This window comes from Ptychodera flava, chromosome 6 (genome assembly GCF_041260155.1).
Source record: "Ptychodera flava strain L36383 chromosome 6, AS_Pfla_20210202, whole genome shotgun sequence".
Lineage (NCBI taxonomy): Eukaryota > Metazoa > Hemichordata > Enteropneusta > Ptychoderidae > Ptychodera > Ptychodera flava.
The window spans coordinates 10,008,350-10,024,532 of record NC_091933.1 but is presented as its reverse complement, the minus strand read 5'-3'; the positions used below and the strand labels follow the sequence as shown (position 1 = coordinate 10,024,532).

Genomic DNA, 16,183 nt, shown 5'->3' with positions numbered 1-16,183 from the left:
GTCAAAACCACAAGCTTTGCAGTCATTCGCATTGATTCGACATGTTTGTGAAATTTGAAGAAAGAGACTTTCCTATTTCCTTTTTTTTAATTTGGTTAAAAAGTTTGTTTCTTGAAGATATGTTAATCGAACAAATGTTGAGACTGTACTTAGAGAAACAAACAGCTTTCCAGCATTGACAAACATCTTTGGCCTTTGTATTGATGTGAAGTATTGACCAGTGACATTGATCGCACGTCCACCACTGTATTAAATATGTACATGGAACACATGTTAACATAAATATGTCGATATGTAAATGTGAAGGTAGGTAGCACATTGACGGCCATGCGCTGTAGAGTTGCATTCAAAAGTAAAAAAAACTCCTATTATAGGAACAGTAACTGTGAGATTTAGAAACTATTCACAGGACAACATTGTCTCACCACGAAATTTCATTACAACTACATTAGAACTTACCTTATCATGCTTGTCATGGGATAAAATGAACTCACTTCTGGGTCATTTGTGAAGACAAATGTCTTGTAATCAGGTGCGAGACGTTCAGCTCCATCAAAATATATCGACAGTTTTGCAGAATTTGTGGCATTCGTCATTGTTGTTGTGCACAGAAGGTGGGTTTCGTTAACAACGCTCTCCGTCCTACGTTAATATATGCAATGTTTGTGATTATGTATGTGCAATCAAGTTTATATTAATGAGACTATTACTACGTAATTTAGATTTCATATTTTCAACACGGTTTTACAAAAACTGAAAGATTTTCCAAATATCATGCCTGTTTATCACGTATTAAACACCATGACCTGCGCTTGGTTTTCTGTTGCCTCGTAATTACTTCATACAACAACTCGGTTTTCAAAGTTTTTTATCGCATCGGAGTTTCATCACTTTTTGCTTACTGGGCTTTTATAAATTCTTCATAATTTATATCCATTAAATTCAACCAGGTCAAATTTGATCGACAAATTGACACCATGTTTAAGACAATGATATCTGTTCTGCAACAAGTACAAATTACAGCGAACATTATTTGTTGAATTTTTGAACCTCAAGACCAAAGTATGAGCACATTCCTATGTATTAGTGTTAACCAACCTATCTATATGGCAAGATGACGCGCCAAAGTATGCTTTGATGTTTCGACCCGCATTCACATATTGTCCAATAATGGTAACCATTGTTCCTCCAGACTTTGGCCCGATCTTTGGCGTGAAGTCTAAAACATCAGGATCCTAGAATTAGATTGATATAATACATATTGTTGAACAATGCAATTATTCAGTCTAGCTATTTATTCATTAGATTTGAAGCTTATTGTAGGAAGTGAAATTGGAAAACGACAAAATGAGCGATTCTTTGCCTTCGGTCTCACGAAGTACGCAGTTGTCATAGACGTGACCTGAATTAATTTATAGAATAATAGGTTATGAGGAAATCATGTACTCTTCCTTAAAAGCTACTTCTAGAGTGACTGAACTGATTAGAATGTCAACTTTGTCCAAATTTGATTGTTTAATGGTATGTTGAGCATCAACAAGTGTAAACCCTACAGCTTACTCATAATGTGCCTTTTGAAGAATTTAATCTATAAAGGGGCGCTACACCTAACAGAGCGCATGTTGCTCAAAATCACTTTTTTATTTTTAATTTGTTAATCAAAGATTAAGATATTGGTTGGGTTTATATTAAGCTTGTCAAGCATTCGTAAGTTGCTTGATAAAAAAGTGTTAATTTATGCAAATGTATGCAAATCACCCAATTTCCTGGCTTCTCTTTTCTGCTTATTTCAAGATTTCCAAGGATTTAACTGGACTGTGGCTTGTTCAATTTTCTAATTTTTACTAATTTTGTTCTTTAAATACTATTCAGCTAAACAAAGTTCTTAAATTTTGAATACGAGCCATTTAATTTTGCTAATCTTGTTTTTCATCACTTTTTTGATTGTCAGTCTTTCGATCTATGCCATGTAGAATGATTGATAATGCAAAATAAAATAGCCATTTTACATATACTCTTGTTTCAAGTGAAATATTACATTTCAGAATATCAAGTTTTTTACTTAAATTGACTTTTATCACTAATGCCAAAATTGAGGTTTTTTACCCCAAATATATACATCCTTCATCCTTAGGGTAAACTATTGCTACTATAGTAACCTTTAGATAGTCAGCGTGTTGAAAATATATAGTATTAAGGGGTTTCCTTGTCATCTTATATGAGAACTATTCCTTTGGAAAAAACTGTGTTGAAAACGTGCAGCTCCGCCTTAAAAAAATGTTATCATTTTAATACATCCTTTATATGAGCAATGAATCCAATGAGAACTATGATGCTTGAGTTCCTTTCAATATGTAGTACACCGCAGTGTATTTCCATTTCCTGTTACCACTATCAATTCGAAATACCCGGTAATTTTCGCTAGGTTTGCATGAATAAATGTTTCGTACAAACGATGCAATAGAGGAATTTGCTTCAATAATAATCCGTGGCATTATTAGGCCAACCATATTTCGATGTAGAAATCAGAGAAAGACATAATAAATTATGTCTAAATTGCATTTTGTCACAGATTTCAGACCCAAGGAAATGACGTTGACAAGTTAATTTTACATAAATCGCTGCGATTTGCGAACGAATCCGCAAATTTAAATTGCGCGAGGTGCGCGATACATTTGGCGGCCAGGCATCTTTCTAGTTTGAAAGAGAAAAACATTTGTGTGGAATCGGCTTTAAATTGATGTTTACGAGTGTTGACTAGCAATATTGCGCATGAAGTAGTTGCTCTTGTGCGACGTGTTCTGTCTTATGCGTGAAACAAAATCGAATATTGCAATTTGATACACTGCCCCTTATTTCGGATATGCGATTTTCGATATTGGTTTGGACCCGACAATGTTACATTTTTAGTGATAATCCCGTCTCACTGAGACTGATACATTTTAAACAAAACATCCATCCGCGCCTATACTGTCGACGGTTTCCTCAATAGCTGGTGTCTACATGTAAAAAGCGCGCTCCTTCCTGCCCTTGTGATACTTTCTGATAAAACTGCAAAGTTAGTGTCTATGCTGAGCCGCTGTTTACTCGGCCTAAGGCTGATCTGAAAGTCTGGCACAAGGACAGCTATGGATCTAGAACGGCTGTCAGTCGATGATAGTTACATAAAGGCACTTCTTCAAGTTGATCCCGGGAAAAGTGAAAAAAGAAAGTAAGAAAAGATATCGAGCTGTAGAGAACTGCAAATTAATTACGTGTTTATAAACCCCCATCAATTATTTTATTCTGAATAAGGAACGCATCTAGCCGAAAAGTAGGTACCCTGAAACTTTGTCCACTCTCAGACTGGCAAACGCAACTCAATAACAGCTCTATTGGGATGGGGAGGGGGGAGAGCATGGTGACCATGTGCCGTCTGTTTCGGAAACAAAGCAGAGTAACTGGTTTGTAATTAAATATGCCTGACTGAAACTTTCATTTAATGTGAAAATTATTATGTTTGGCATAGCCGTCCGACTTGCGACGCCACTTCAAGGTCAACATTAAAGCCGCAATTTTCAATCCAAGGTTCTCGCATTAGTGGAGTTCTCCTCCCAGTCAAACACTTGGCCAGTATGATATTTGATTTCTATACCATTAATTACACAAACTGATCTCAACCTTTTGGCTCCTTTTGCTAATCCTGCAAACGGAGTTATACAAGACTAGCGTTTGATTGACAGTATGTTCAAATCGCCAATGGTCATTGATTCCCCAACACCAACGCTTGAATTTCCTAAAATCATCTTCCAGTCGCGTTAGAATTTGAATATAACCACAGAGCTCGATCGGCAGCAGGTTCGCGCTGACCGCTTGGCAGTTTTCTGCCTGTTGCGGCCGGAAAAAAACTAAAAAGTGGCAGTTTCTGGAGCGTGTGCCCGCGTGTTGCCTATTTGGTGTCCACTTACACAGTGAACGCAACCACGGCTTCGCGCCCTTTTAAAGGAGGCTCCGCCTTTACAAATGAAACATTGACAAACGAATTAACTTCCTGTTCTACACCAAATTTCGATATTCGATTTATTCCTAGCATATTGCAAAGCGATGGTCTTTACATCTTCTCACTTGTTTCGTGCGAACATTGCATATGTGCTGGATTTCGAGCTAATACGCGTTTCGTTCTCTAATATCATCATCATATATAAGCTGGCCGCGTAATGCACGGCGTTACATGTAAAATCCGATGTTGGAAATGCCAACTCCAAAACGACAATCACAGAAAGAAAAATGACGATATTTCAGAATTCCTTCTTCGATTTCGACATTCAAATTCGGTTGGCCTAATAATGCCACGGATTAATAATCTACAGCTCTGTGGAAGTTACAGGTAATGTATTCATCAACTTGAATAACGGTCCTTACTGTGTCTCAAATCACATTTCATGTTTCAATCAATACTTCATTTGAAATTTGTATATATATATATATATATATATATATATATATATATATATATATATATATATATATATATATATATATATATATATATATATATATATATATATATATATATATATGACATAGTTCCGAAACATACCCTGTATATAAATTGCTTTCTATATGTTGCCGTTTGTATGGCTCCATGATTTGCTTGGACCTGTACCACAATGGCTCCTGATTCATCTGGCAAAGAGACTCCGGTGATGCATTCAAATCTTTATAAGAACAGTAACGGTAATAGACAAATTAATGACTGCGTATATCAGCTCTGTACTGAACCGCAAACTTTATCGTATTTGTTAAAAACGGAGAGTTTTCTGCGTATCATTCAAAGAAAAATAATAGAACAGAGTTTTCATCGAAAGACACAGATTACATCAAAAAATCTGTAAATTTCGTGTTCGTAGCAAATTAGAGGAAAATGGTTTTGTTGTTTCAGTTTTTCACATACATTTCAAGTCGGAAATGATTGCCAGCGACAAATACTTAAACTACCTTTTTGATACTTCATATCTTTCATTTTGGAGGGCACAAGGTGTGTTGGCGACAGTCACGCTTCTCATGTCAGAAGTACGTTTACCTAAATCTGTTCCCATGATTATTATTTGTGTTCTGCCTTCATAGGGTCCTGAGATAGGAAAGACCTGTAGGGTAAAATCGAGTATGAAGTTACAGGGACAGTCGCATCTTAGTGATATACAAAAACCAAGTCATCAAGTTAAAAAACGAATAAATAGTCGTCCCCTTCTTAAGACATCAGAGTCACACAATGAAGAAACAATGAAGAAGTCATAACCATTGAAAACTTAAGCGATCGACGAGAAGAAAGTAGGTTTGGAAGTTCAAGTGATATGGATAGAGCGTGGAGCGGAAGAACGGGAACGGATATTACTAGTATATGCTGCAGCTGTGCATATCCACTGGTCATAACACAATGACATGTTGTATATTTGATATAATTTTGACGCTACAAAGTCTGATGAGAGTATTTTGAAATACCAGACTTAGAGCACAGTTTTAGCACCGACATATTTATTTCTTTGAAGTATGTTTTTTAAACATTTGACGTTTTCCCTTTCTTTGATTTATCCGTTTTGAAATAGTGCTTTCTAGAAACTTTAAAGTATCTTGGGGAATATATGCATTGATGAACCATAACCTCCTTTACTGATACTATTACAGTAATAGTAACTGTTACTGCAGTTCAGTCAAAGTCAACACTACTCAGTGGACTGTGTCATGACCTCCCTACAGCAACAGGATAGCGTACATACTTACGTCAGTAATCGTCGGGAAATCACATTTGTTCGAAGTCCCATGAGGCCACCACTCTGACTCGCACACGTTTTGCACCTCACATGTTCTAGAACCTGTACACCAACCGCAATTCAATGGCAGCCGCGTAGATATTTCAGATAGACATTCACTACAGTCACGCCGATTAATGGAACAATCATACAGAGTCACTAAAAAGATACAAAAAAGTAATGAGGCAACAACATTAATCACTTAAACTTACTTGATGTGACTTTAAATATTCAATTTCTTGTATAAAGTTTTGACAAACATAACTTACATATATTTTGGTACAAAACTACAAAATCATGGCGATTGTAATATTACAGTTAATTTGCGTTTCCTGATCAATCCCAGCGACTTCTGAGGCACTGAATGAGCAAAAGTAAAACGTTCACACATTCAAATGAAGGAGTTTTACCGACTGAAAACAATAGCAGGAGATACATTTTTGTTGAATCAAAAATGACAAGTTCTATTCTGAAACTTATTATTCTCCTTCAAAATAGTAAACCAATAGAGAAATGCTGAAATTTATTTATTTATTTATTTATTTATTTATTTATTTATTTATTTGTTATTTCGTTTAAATTGTGAACGTTTTCAACTGTAGAATATTTTAAATCTTACCTGTGTATTCATGAATGTCATCAACGATAAAATTACCATGATTCCACTTCACAGTCAGGCTAACCTTCATTTCTTGATGCGGTTCTTTATATGTATACTTTAATACATGTATAGAAGAGGAGAATGGCATAATTATTCATTTGTTGACCTTTTTTCTGTCTGTCTGTCCGTTTGTTTGTTTACTTTCGAATTTTAACGAATAATAACCGAAAAATGTTATGACGCCAATTTTAGTGCATGTCATGTTCCTGGTCCGCTGCAAAACTCAATATTATAGTTATTATAGTAGGTTGATTCTGTATTAGCCTTCAAGATGGTGAAAGGTCCTACAATATTAATATGTGGGTTTAAACTGTTACCAATGACACTGTCACAATCGATTAAGATATCTAAAAATATACAAATCGCGTGTTTCTACCTTTGCCAAAGTGCAGGCCACTGAATTTGTACTCTGCCTTGTAGCTTTAACTGTCTGCGCTTCATCATCCACCATAAGAATACATTCGTATCCTTCCATGTTCTGAAGATTTTTTTAAGATAACATATGGTTAGGATAACGTAAAAAGCAGATTACGGGCTATTTCTGTAAAACAATGAAAACTTTCATTACCAATATAATTTAACCAATTTCTTCTGTCAAAATAGTATTTTCGGTTTTCATGGTGACAGGGTGTCACTTTTCTTATATTAGGATTAAACTTTAGAAAACGTTGCTGATCGAAGTATTGGTCTGTATATTAAAGGGGTTTTACCAACCTTGTTATCGTAGATGTTACGAGTTCGTAGTTGTATTTCTGTTGGTAAATTTACTGGAATCAGCACTTCACCGTCCTGCATTTCAAGCTGAGGACAAAATGTGGGCCCTTTGATATGGCTGGCAGTAAATGCGTTCTGTAATGACAAAAATTGTCTAAGTAAACGCACCTGACATGAACAGCTCTCATAAGTTCTTATGTTTTCATTCATGGTTAAATGGAGTATGAATATTTTGGCTGTCTCGTCTGAACTTGATTTTGAAAACAAATTCATACAGTATCTAGATAATCTCCCTTTTATCCTACAGATGTCAAATTCATACAACACATCAACGCATTACATTCATTATACTTTGTAGTCAGTAAACATTTCGCAAAGATTAGCCAACTGACATGTAACATATTAATCTGTAAAGTGAAAAATATGGTACTGGTACAAAACTATGGAGCACTTTCAGCCTTATAATTCGTGCACACGGATTTCTGTTGTGTATCGAACAAGTGTTGGCAATCCAAGATTGAATTTACTTTTCTGAGGTTTCTTATCTATCAAGCTTTTTCTTAGCTTATCGCAATTGGTATTCAAGTGGGTTATTTTAATTCCACATGCTCATCTTTCCTGACTGTAGAAACCGGCTTTATTTAGATGATTTTAGCATTTTTTCAGTGTCCAAGCCTGTGAAAGCGAACTGTTCTGTTTACTTTATAACTCTGTCAGCAGATAGCATACATATCTCTATTTTAATAATCGGGGTGTAAAATGTATTGATTCTGACCGTGAATACGGATTATTTTTAAAAGTATCGCAAGTGTTCGCTGTATATTGCGTATACAAATTTACGTTACGTAATCGTTAAACTAAAGGATTATAACTTCCAATGTTTTTCTTTGCTAACAATTTTCATACATGCTAATCATTCTTGTCATCTTCTTATTTTGGTTTGCAGACTTGTATGAATTTTAAACATTGTAAGTAACTTACATTTAGTCCAACTATAGTCGACGAGAGGTCATCACCAGGACACGAATGCACGTAATGTGTGCACCTATTCTCATAGACGCACCAATTACAAGCAAAGGCACTGGAAACACATTCTGTACACCTATACATAAACGAAATGATAGTAAAAACATTGTCAAAGACGTTCATCAACCCACCAATAATTGGTAACTGAGGTTGCTAGCTTAGGGTACTCAACACATTTTTGTACCGTGTTGAATTGATTAGTACGATAGGTATATCGAAACGTTAAACCGAATTTGTTCAACAATCAATCAATTTCTTACCAAATACACGAATCATCGACGAAGTAAAACTTGAATGATATAAAATAACAAATATTATTACGTTCTCTAGAATACTTACGAGCTTTGTGTAGAACAGTCGTAAATATAAATGTCTTTATCCACGATATCTACAGCCGTTTGTCGGCTTTTTACGTACAGTTTAATTGTTACGTGGTCTGTAAACGAAAGAGCATTTTTATTAAAGACGTGGCATTTTCTTGCCAAGTATTTTCATTATATGATCACTTAGTGCTAGTTATCTTATTTTTGTGACGCAAATGAAAAGCTCATGACGTTAAGGTATGCTAAGCAGCCATCAAATCTTTTTCTGTGGAAAATAAAAAGAAAATGTTTTGCAGCCCTATGGGATTAATGTATAAAACTATGTTACCATGCACTCACAGAAATGTACCTTTTTTGGTCGAAATTGTTGGTAATAATTTACTGGTGGGTTGCACAAGTCAAATTTTGTCCATCTTTGACCGCGACTGAGTTAAAAAGTGCCGAAATTGCAGAGATAGGTATTTGTGCTCTCTTCGTCTGGCAGCTCAACCACATTCAAAGTTATCTGGAAAAGAATACGAATTAAATACAGGTATGAATTATTTAGATCGATGTCAATTACTGTCGCAAATATTGTCCGGTATAATCAAGAAAACTATTCATCTATGATCTGTATTACTATTACTATTTGCTGTACATTCAGTTTGCAGCTAGACAAGTCTTGAGCTCTGTATCCTATTCAAAGTCGTTTCATGTAAGAGACAATCTTCATAACATGTATGATGATAGACATTCTTGTCAATTTAAACATAGAGAGGCAGTTCTCTTCGGGTTTCAATAATTAACAACGAATCCACTATCTTTTTAATACGTTGCACGTGTATTTTTAAAATTTTCAGTGTCGTCGGATTAAAATCTTGAAAATTCTAGACAGAAAGCTTGCATCTCACCTGATAAGCGACACCCAAAGGTATGCCGTTTTCAGGCTGTATTGACTTTATTTCAATACATATATCCCAATTAAAGATACTTATCCATCCGGACTTCAGACTCGACGTAGTACAGTTTGCAATGGTAGAACATCTGAATGCATGAAAAGTATTATCATGGGTAAAGTTAACATACAAATTATTACTTGAAATCGTCAGCTGGTAACCCAGAAAAATTATAGTGCCGTGTTTTACATACTGATTGTACGTGTTCTACATGACATCGATGTATAGTCGCGCCAGACGACAAGCGATTCCCCATCAAAATGTTGCGTTTTTTTTAATCCTTTCAAACCCCTTTATGTTGTATATCAGTCATCACTTAGAAGATGAATAGATCTCAAGGTGGTAAAAGGGGCTTGCGACAAGAGCACGTTGAAAAAAAAATGTCTCATCGATCCGTCTGTTGGCAATTTTCTAAAAGGCTACAAATCTTACTGAAAATTCAATAGATTTTCGATTGGATTGGAACCCACAACGTACAGCACCTAGTCACCTAACCAAGCTATCGCAGTCTAAAGAGCTCGGCCAAATTCCAATCTTTGTAAACGTGTGGTCAAGTAAGCGAGCTAGGTTGCTACAATTTTTTGTCTGATTGTGACCTGTCCACACATGCTTTGGAGTTTATGAAGTATTCACACTCACATACTTGCTATCACACATTGCACACAAACTTTATCAGAACAATGAACACGTCGCTTTACTGGGCGAAAGACAGCCTCGGGACAATTCCCGCCAATCAACTATCCATAGACACATGTTTATTTTGAACATTGTCAGAAAATTCTGATCAAGTTCAACTGGATCCCATGTTATGCACAAATTCACGTCTCTTGTCAAATTGTAGACTACCAAATTTCTAATGACATTGCGCTTTCGAAGACGAACGGTCTACTTACTTCGTCAGATGCACCGGTGGACATGGTCCATTACACTAGGCGTACGTGGTGAAGGGCACCCTTCTCTTCGAAAGCATGCTAGATTTCGACAAGTTGACCTAAGTTTGTTATTACAATTATAACTTTCCTCTATATCAAGTTCAATGTGGCAATGCTTCGCTTTATCAATTACATACGAAATGACTATTTTAGATACATGACTGTCTCCATGTTCTTCAAGATTTTGCATAAGATCATCATTATTTTGAAAGTATTACCTCCTTTCCAAAGTACACCAACCACAGTAAGGATCCATGGAGCCAAAACAGTCTCCGCATGTGGTATATTGGCCACAAGCCTCTACTTTGACTTTGTGGACCTGCAAGATAATTTACTGTGACATGATTCCAAAACATTTATCGTCAGGCTCGATTGAGTAAGAACGTATGTGTTACATCGGTTCGGCATAAATACAAGGCTCGAAGCTGTCATTTCATTGACCTAAAATATTGGTATGAGGTTCACACCTCAAGGGCCATTTCTGTTGGGTTTTGTTGGTTTTGTTTTGTTGTTTCGTTTTTATGTACAACAACTTCTTGCAATTACGCACAAACATTTGGTGCTGTTACCTGTTCTTCAAAAGTAACATTGCATAGGTCAGTCAGGGTACTAGTAATTTTGAAATTTTACTTCATTTTACAATTCTCATATACAAAGGAATCTCCATTATTCATCCTAGTGTCACCGGCTTCTTTATGCTAAAATTTATTGGGCACATAACCTATGTCTATCAAGCACAATGCATTAGAATTTTACTTCTGTTTAAGGAACTTTCTCACACCAACAGTTTAAGGAACTTTCTCGCAACAACAGATTGTGTTTGCATTCTTATACCTTTTAACGACCATTTATGTTACATCATGGTCCCCTTTAAGATGAACCGTGGATATACACACTGACTGGTCATTTAAGTATTCCTGCCACTCACTTGGTTGTGTTGTGTTGTGTTTGGAAATCTGTCCCAAGCGTAAGTAATAGTAGACAAAGTAGGTTTTAAATGATCACAGAAATACGTTTAAATTTGTCGGTTTTGGCTCAATTGTTGATTTATGACCGCAGATGAAATATCGATTCATTATAATGATGATATAGAAAATTATAGAGTCTAAGCTATACATACACTGGTAGTTGTGCAATGGTTTATAAAGTCTACTAAAAATTGATCCCTACTATATTACACAGGCGAGAGTTCACTTTTCATCGCTATGTTCAACAAAACAGCTACGAAGTGATTTCTATACATACGAATGTTAAAGCATATGTTACTTACATGGAGGTCAATCAATTGAAAGTAAGAGAAGGACAATAACAAGGGGATATGACTCAACACTTACTCAGGAAAAGTTTACTAGGGAAAATACGAATACTGTACAACCCAGTTGCTGGGTATGAAGGTGCAATGATTTCATCTCGACAATGTTAGTGTTGATCTGACCTTGGGCTGTACAAAGATCCCTTTTTAAAACTTCTGGTGGCATTATGACACTGCAAGTCAAAAATTATACTTATTTCGAGAACTATTACGGTTTTTTTTCTTACCTTCTTATCATTCCATAGTAATTTTTGTTACTTACACTGGAACTTGTGAGTCTATAGATGTGCATTTGATCCAAATCGAAGATCACGTCTGACAGGACCGAAGTTCGACTTTGTTTAAACTCAAGGATTTCATACGTGTTAGCAAAAGTTTCGTTGACAAAATGAACCTAAGAAACCGAAATTGTAAAATGTTAATTTTCAAAATGTAACACTTGATAGATATATTCTTTAAATTACTTCAATTAGCGTGGAGAAATAATTTAAATATCGTTTCCCAAATCATATTGGTAGTAATATTGTTCATAAGGAAAAGCATACTGATTACCTGCAAAAACATGATGCTCATGCCACGTTTTCATTAAGTGAAAGGTAGAATGCACGTCGGGGACAGATACAAACATTAACAATACCGTTTAGTCTACCACTTGTTGGGTCTCATTTTGAAGCTTATGGGATAACGAAAGCTTTTACCGCCTTCATTGTTTAACATAAACCTTAATTTTTGCCATCGACTTAACAGAATGATTGTGGCCTTTTTCAATATAAAACATCGCAAAATATTGACTTTCAAACATGACCTGATAAATGTCAGATCGTGTGTTTGAAGGTTATACACACAAACACACACACACACACACACACACACACACACACACACACATATATATATATATATATCATATAATATAATATATACCATATTATATAATATATACCAATATCATATATAACATACACTATATAATATATAGTTTCGTGATGCTCTCAATACAAGTTCATTGCTAGATCACTAGATCATTGTCTCTGGTCGAAGTCTGCTCATGACGCTATCTAGTCTGTTAAAGCTCGATTGTGTATATAACATATGTATGAGAGTGTAGGGCAAAGAATCCTTTTACTTCTGTCTAAAGATTGCAGGATGGATGAAACGTAAGTATCAGATATTATTACTTTGCACTTGAAGTAATTTGTGTTATTATTTATACTGCTCTGCTTTCCGCACTGAGCACTGTAATTTCCATGAGGACATCTACATACTGTATATACATGCAGACGCTGTCATGAAATCATGAAAGTTCGAAGCGATACGAAAATTATCAGTGCCCCTCCAGCACAACTGTCTGCCAGCCAGTTTGCAGTCTATGTTAAAGTGAAGCCGGTAAATCGTATTTAAATAATCTTGATACACTAATAGACTTCGAAAATTTGCTCTTTGAAGTTACCGGCATGTAACGATGGTTATAAGACAAAAACTTTATTTTACAGTTAGTTACCATTAATCGTTTTCCAATACGCTCCTACATGTAAATAGCTAACGAAAGAATTAAATCTATGTTAAAATAAAATGCATGGTTCCTCTCATCAACCTTTGAATTATTGGTAAATAAACTGTTCCGTTTTCAACATACCTTGAAAATATGGCCCGTGTTTGTACCTAAGAATCCTACAGTGTGATGTTCGATGGTACTAACAGTTATTGCTGTAACAAGGGTATTTGGATAGTCTTCTACAGCGTATCCATATTGGTCGACCACACCATTGGCATACTGATAGTAAGTTAATGCATGGCATTCGTGTATTCCCCTTGCAAACTGGAAAGTAGAAGGGATACGCTTCCTTTGAAGGCATAGCAGATGTAATACACGTATTATTTACAATATATTTAGTATGGGTAGACTTTCAGTACATAACGTTTCCAACGTTAAACTCCTCGATCTGTAAGTTTCCATAGTGACCACTCATGTTTTTCATATTTTTATTAAGTATATAAATATAAATTGTCCATCAAAAACTCTAAATCTTGAAGTTATAAAAAAATGACAAGTGTTATTTTATGTGATTTATCCGGCCGATCCATTGAAACCATCAAATTAATCATAATATCAAATTTGCATGGATGACATATCTATCAAGTTTACATTCCAAAATGTTTAAGAAATATGACTACTCTCATTAAATATTTTTTCGAGCTGTTTTCAATATTTTATAACACGTTTCCAAATCTTGGACCAGCCGTCAATATTGGCGCTTTTCCTTAAAAGTTAGCTTGATTACCCGAGTTTTATCCAAGAATAAGAAGCTTAATAAAAACAGACAAACTGACCTGATAAACTTTTATTTCGAGGGGCATTCTACCTTAACGTTTCGGTGTTTAAACTTTTGAACTTCTTCATGAATAAAATTAATACATCGGTCGCGTTAGCGAGAAGCGGTGCTCACGTTTGTGTACAGGGCAAATGCCAGACGGTCGGTCAATTTTATCCAATTTACACACGATTTTGAAGACAGCAGGCTCATGCCGACCGAGCAATTTATCTCAGACAAAGTTACGCTTCAAACTGAACCTCTGCGGTGCGAATTCTGGAGGGAAAGTAAAACGGTAGGGAAGGTGGAATACGATGGGATTATGATTGATTTACACATTGTTAGTAGACATAACTTGGATAGCACTAAGCAAAAATGAAATATTGTCCGAACTTTGATAGAAATATGCAAAAATGAAATGTTATCCGGCCACTTAAGAGACTTATGTTAGTGTACTCTGAAACCTTATCATGTGTTAAGGTAAATGAAATGTACACAGACTGGTTTGTTACAAATATTGGCGTAAGACAGGGAGACAATTTGTCACCCTATTTATTTTCATTCTTTATTAATGACTTGGCAGTGAGCTTAAATAATTGAACAAAGGTATTCTATTGATGAGTATAATGTCTGCATATCATTATATGCAGATGACATCGTTTTAATTTATGATAATGAAGTTGATATGCAAACAATGCTTGACCATGTCAGTAAGTGGTGCTCCAAGTGGCGTCTTCTGATTAATTGTAGTAAATCAAAAGTTATCCGTTTTAGTAAAGAAACCATGATAAGAAGTGTATTTGATTTTCATCTCGGTGTTAATTCAATTGAATATGTTCAGAAGTACAAATATCTTGAGGTTGTATTAACTGAATTCGTAGATTTTTCTGAAACTTTGCTGCTGTGTCTCAGGCTGCCAATAGAGCATTGGGTGTTTTGAATTCAAAAGGGAAAGTTTTGAAAAACCTTTGGTTTGAATCTTACACAAAATCATATCATGCTTGCGTTAAACCTGTTCTTGACTACTGTTCTTTAGTCCGGGGCTTTGGAAAGCATGATAAATGTGATGTAGTCTAAACCGTGCCTTGAGATTTTATTTTGGAATTCATAGGTTTACATCAACTCATGCAATTAAAGGTGATACTGGTTGGAACTCTTGTAGAAATGGCAGACTTGTTAATATGGTTTGTTATCGGAATAGACTTCTTGCCATGGACGAACAAAGACTTACAAAAACGGTTTTCTTGTGGGAATTTACCCTAAATGATTACAGTAATTGGTCAAATGAGATATGTAAGATTTTTGATATTTTAAATTTAAATTTACATGAGGAAAACCTATTGTACATTGATATTTCTATGGTTACAAAATAGTTGTTGCCAATTCTAGTTGTTGCCAATTTTCCAATTCTCAAATGCTAGACAAAAGGCTAAGTTGCGTACCTATATTTTATTTAAATCTCATTACGGAGCACAAAGCTTTATTACATTGAATCTGTCACGTCGACAGCGGTCGTTGGCGGCACAAATTCTTGGCAGTTGTCTCTTAGGATCGAAAGCGGAAGATTTCGTCACGAGAGTTTAGATAGAAGGCTTTGTGAATTTTGTGAGAGTAATTCTATTGAAAATGAGATTCACTTTCTGTTGCACTGTGCATTTTATGATGATTTAAGGTCAACTTATATGAAATGTCTTACAGAAGCTAAAGTTAGTTATAATTCAGACGCAGAAAAGTTAAAGCTAATATTTCAACAAAATAGTGTTATAAACACAGCAAATTATATGAAAATCATTTTTTCGAAGAAAAGAAAGTTTGTATAGACTCACTTAGCGTAATTTATACCTTTGCCATTGTGTATCGTACACCCTTTTTTTTTTCCGTCTGTTTTTGTTTTCAAAGTGTCATATAAGTCCATAGGGCTAGGAGGTTTCCCTGGTCACATTGTTACTTTTGTTGTAAAGAATATATGTAATTTGGCCTCATGTCAATATTTAATAAACTAACTAGCTAACTAACTATTGTCCTCACTTAAGGGACCTTTGTTTTTGGACGAAGGGGAGGGCTTAATGTACAATACAATATATACAAGCACTAGCACCACACTGACAGGTGCCTATAACTATCATGATGCCATGAAGGGGATATTACATTCACAGAGTTAGTAGAGAACACTGTGATG

The 16,183-nt window shown here is 35.4% G+C and overlaps 2 protein-coding genes and 1 long non-coding RNA gene across 3 annotated transcripts in view; all 3 read right to left on the bottom strand.

The window, feature by feature from the left end:
- The window catches only part of LOC139134795 (plexin-A1-like), a 206,224-nt gene that overhangs the window by 155,652 nt on the left and 34,389 nt on the right, over positions 1-16,183 (bottom strand). The gene's annotated exons all lie outside the window — the stretch shown is intronic.
- On the bottom strand, positions 73-8,620 carry LOC139134181 (plexin-A2-like). The gene is made up of 11 exons (XM_070701095.1): positions 8,530-8,620; positions 8,146-8,266; positions 7,165-7,299; positions 6,827-6,928; positions 6,409-6,505; positions 5,761-5,948; positions 4,978-5,126; positions 4,580-4,697; positions 1,099-1,235; positions 460-642; positions 73-244 (listed from the first exon to the last, which is right to left on the bottom strand). The coding sequence occupies exons 3-11, from the start codon at positions 7,243-7,245 to the stop codon at positions 73-75; spliced, it is 1,227 nt and encodes a 408-aa protein (XP_070557196.1). The 5' UTR covers positions 7,246-7,299; positions 8,146-8,266; positions 8,530-8,620.
- On the bottom strand, positions 8,939-12,062 carry LOC139134258 (uncharacterized). The gene is made up of 4 exons (XR_011552754.1): positions 11,955-12,062; positions 10,599-10,699; positions 9,404-9,536; positions 8,939-9,018 (listed from the first exon to the last, which is right to left on the bottom strand). It is a non-coding gene; the product is annotated as an uncharacterized lncRNA (long non-coding RNA).

What these genes read in the sequence shown, in the direction of transcription:
- LOC139134181 (XM_070701095.1), bottom strand. Translation starts at nt 7,245, where the DNA reads ATGCAGGACGGTGAAGTGCTGATTCCAGTAAATTTACCAACAGAAATA. An exon ending in TGGCCTGCACTTTGGCAAAG is followed by an intron (nt 6,506 to 6,826) that starts GTAGAAACACGC and finishes CATGTATTAAAG; the next exon opens with TATACATATAAAGAACCGCA. An exon ending in TCATCTTGCCATATAGATAG is followed by an intron (nt 643 to 1,098) that starts GTTGGTTAACAC and finishes ATATTAACGTAG; the next exon opens with GACGGAGAGCGTTGTTAACG.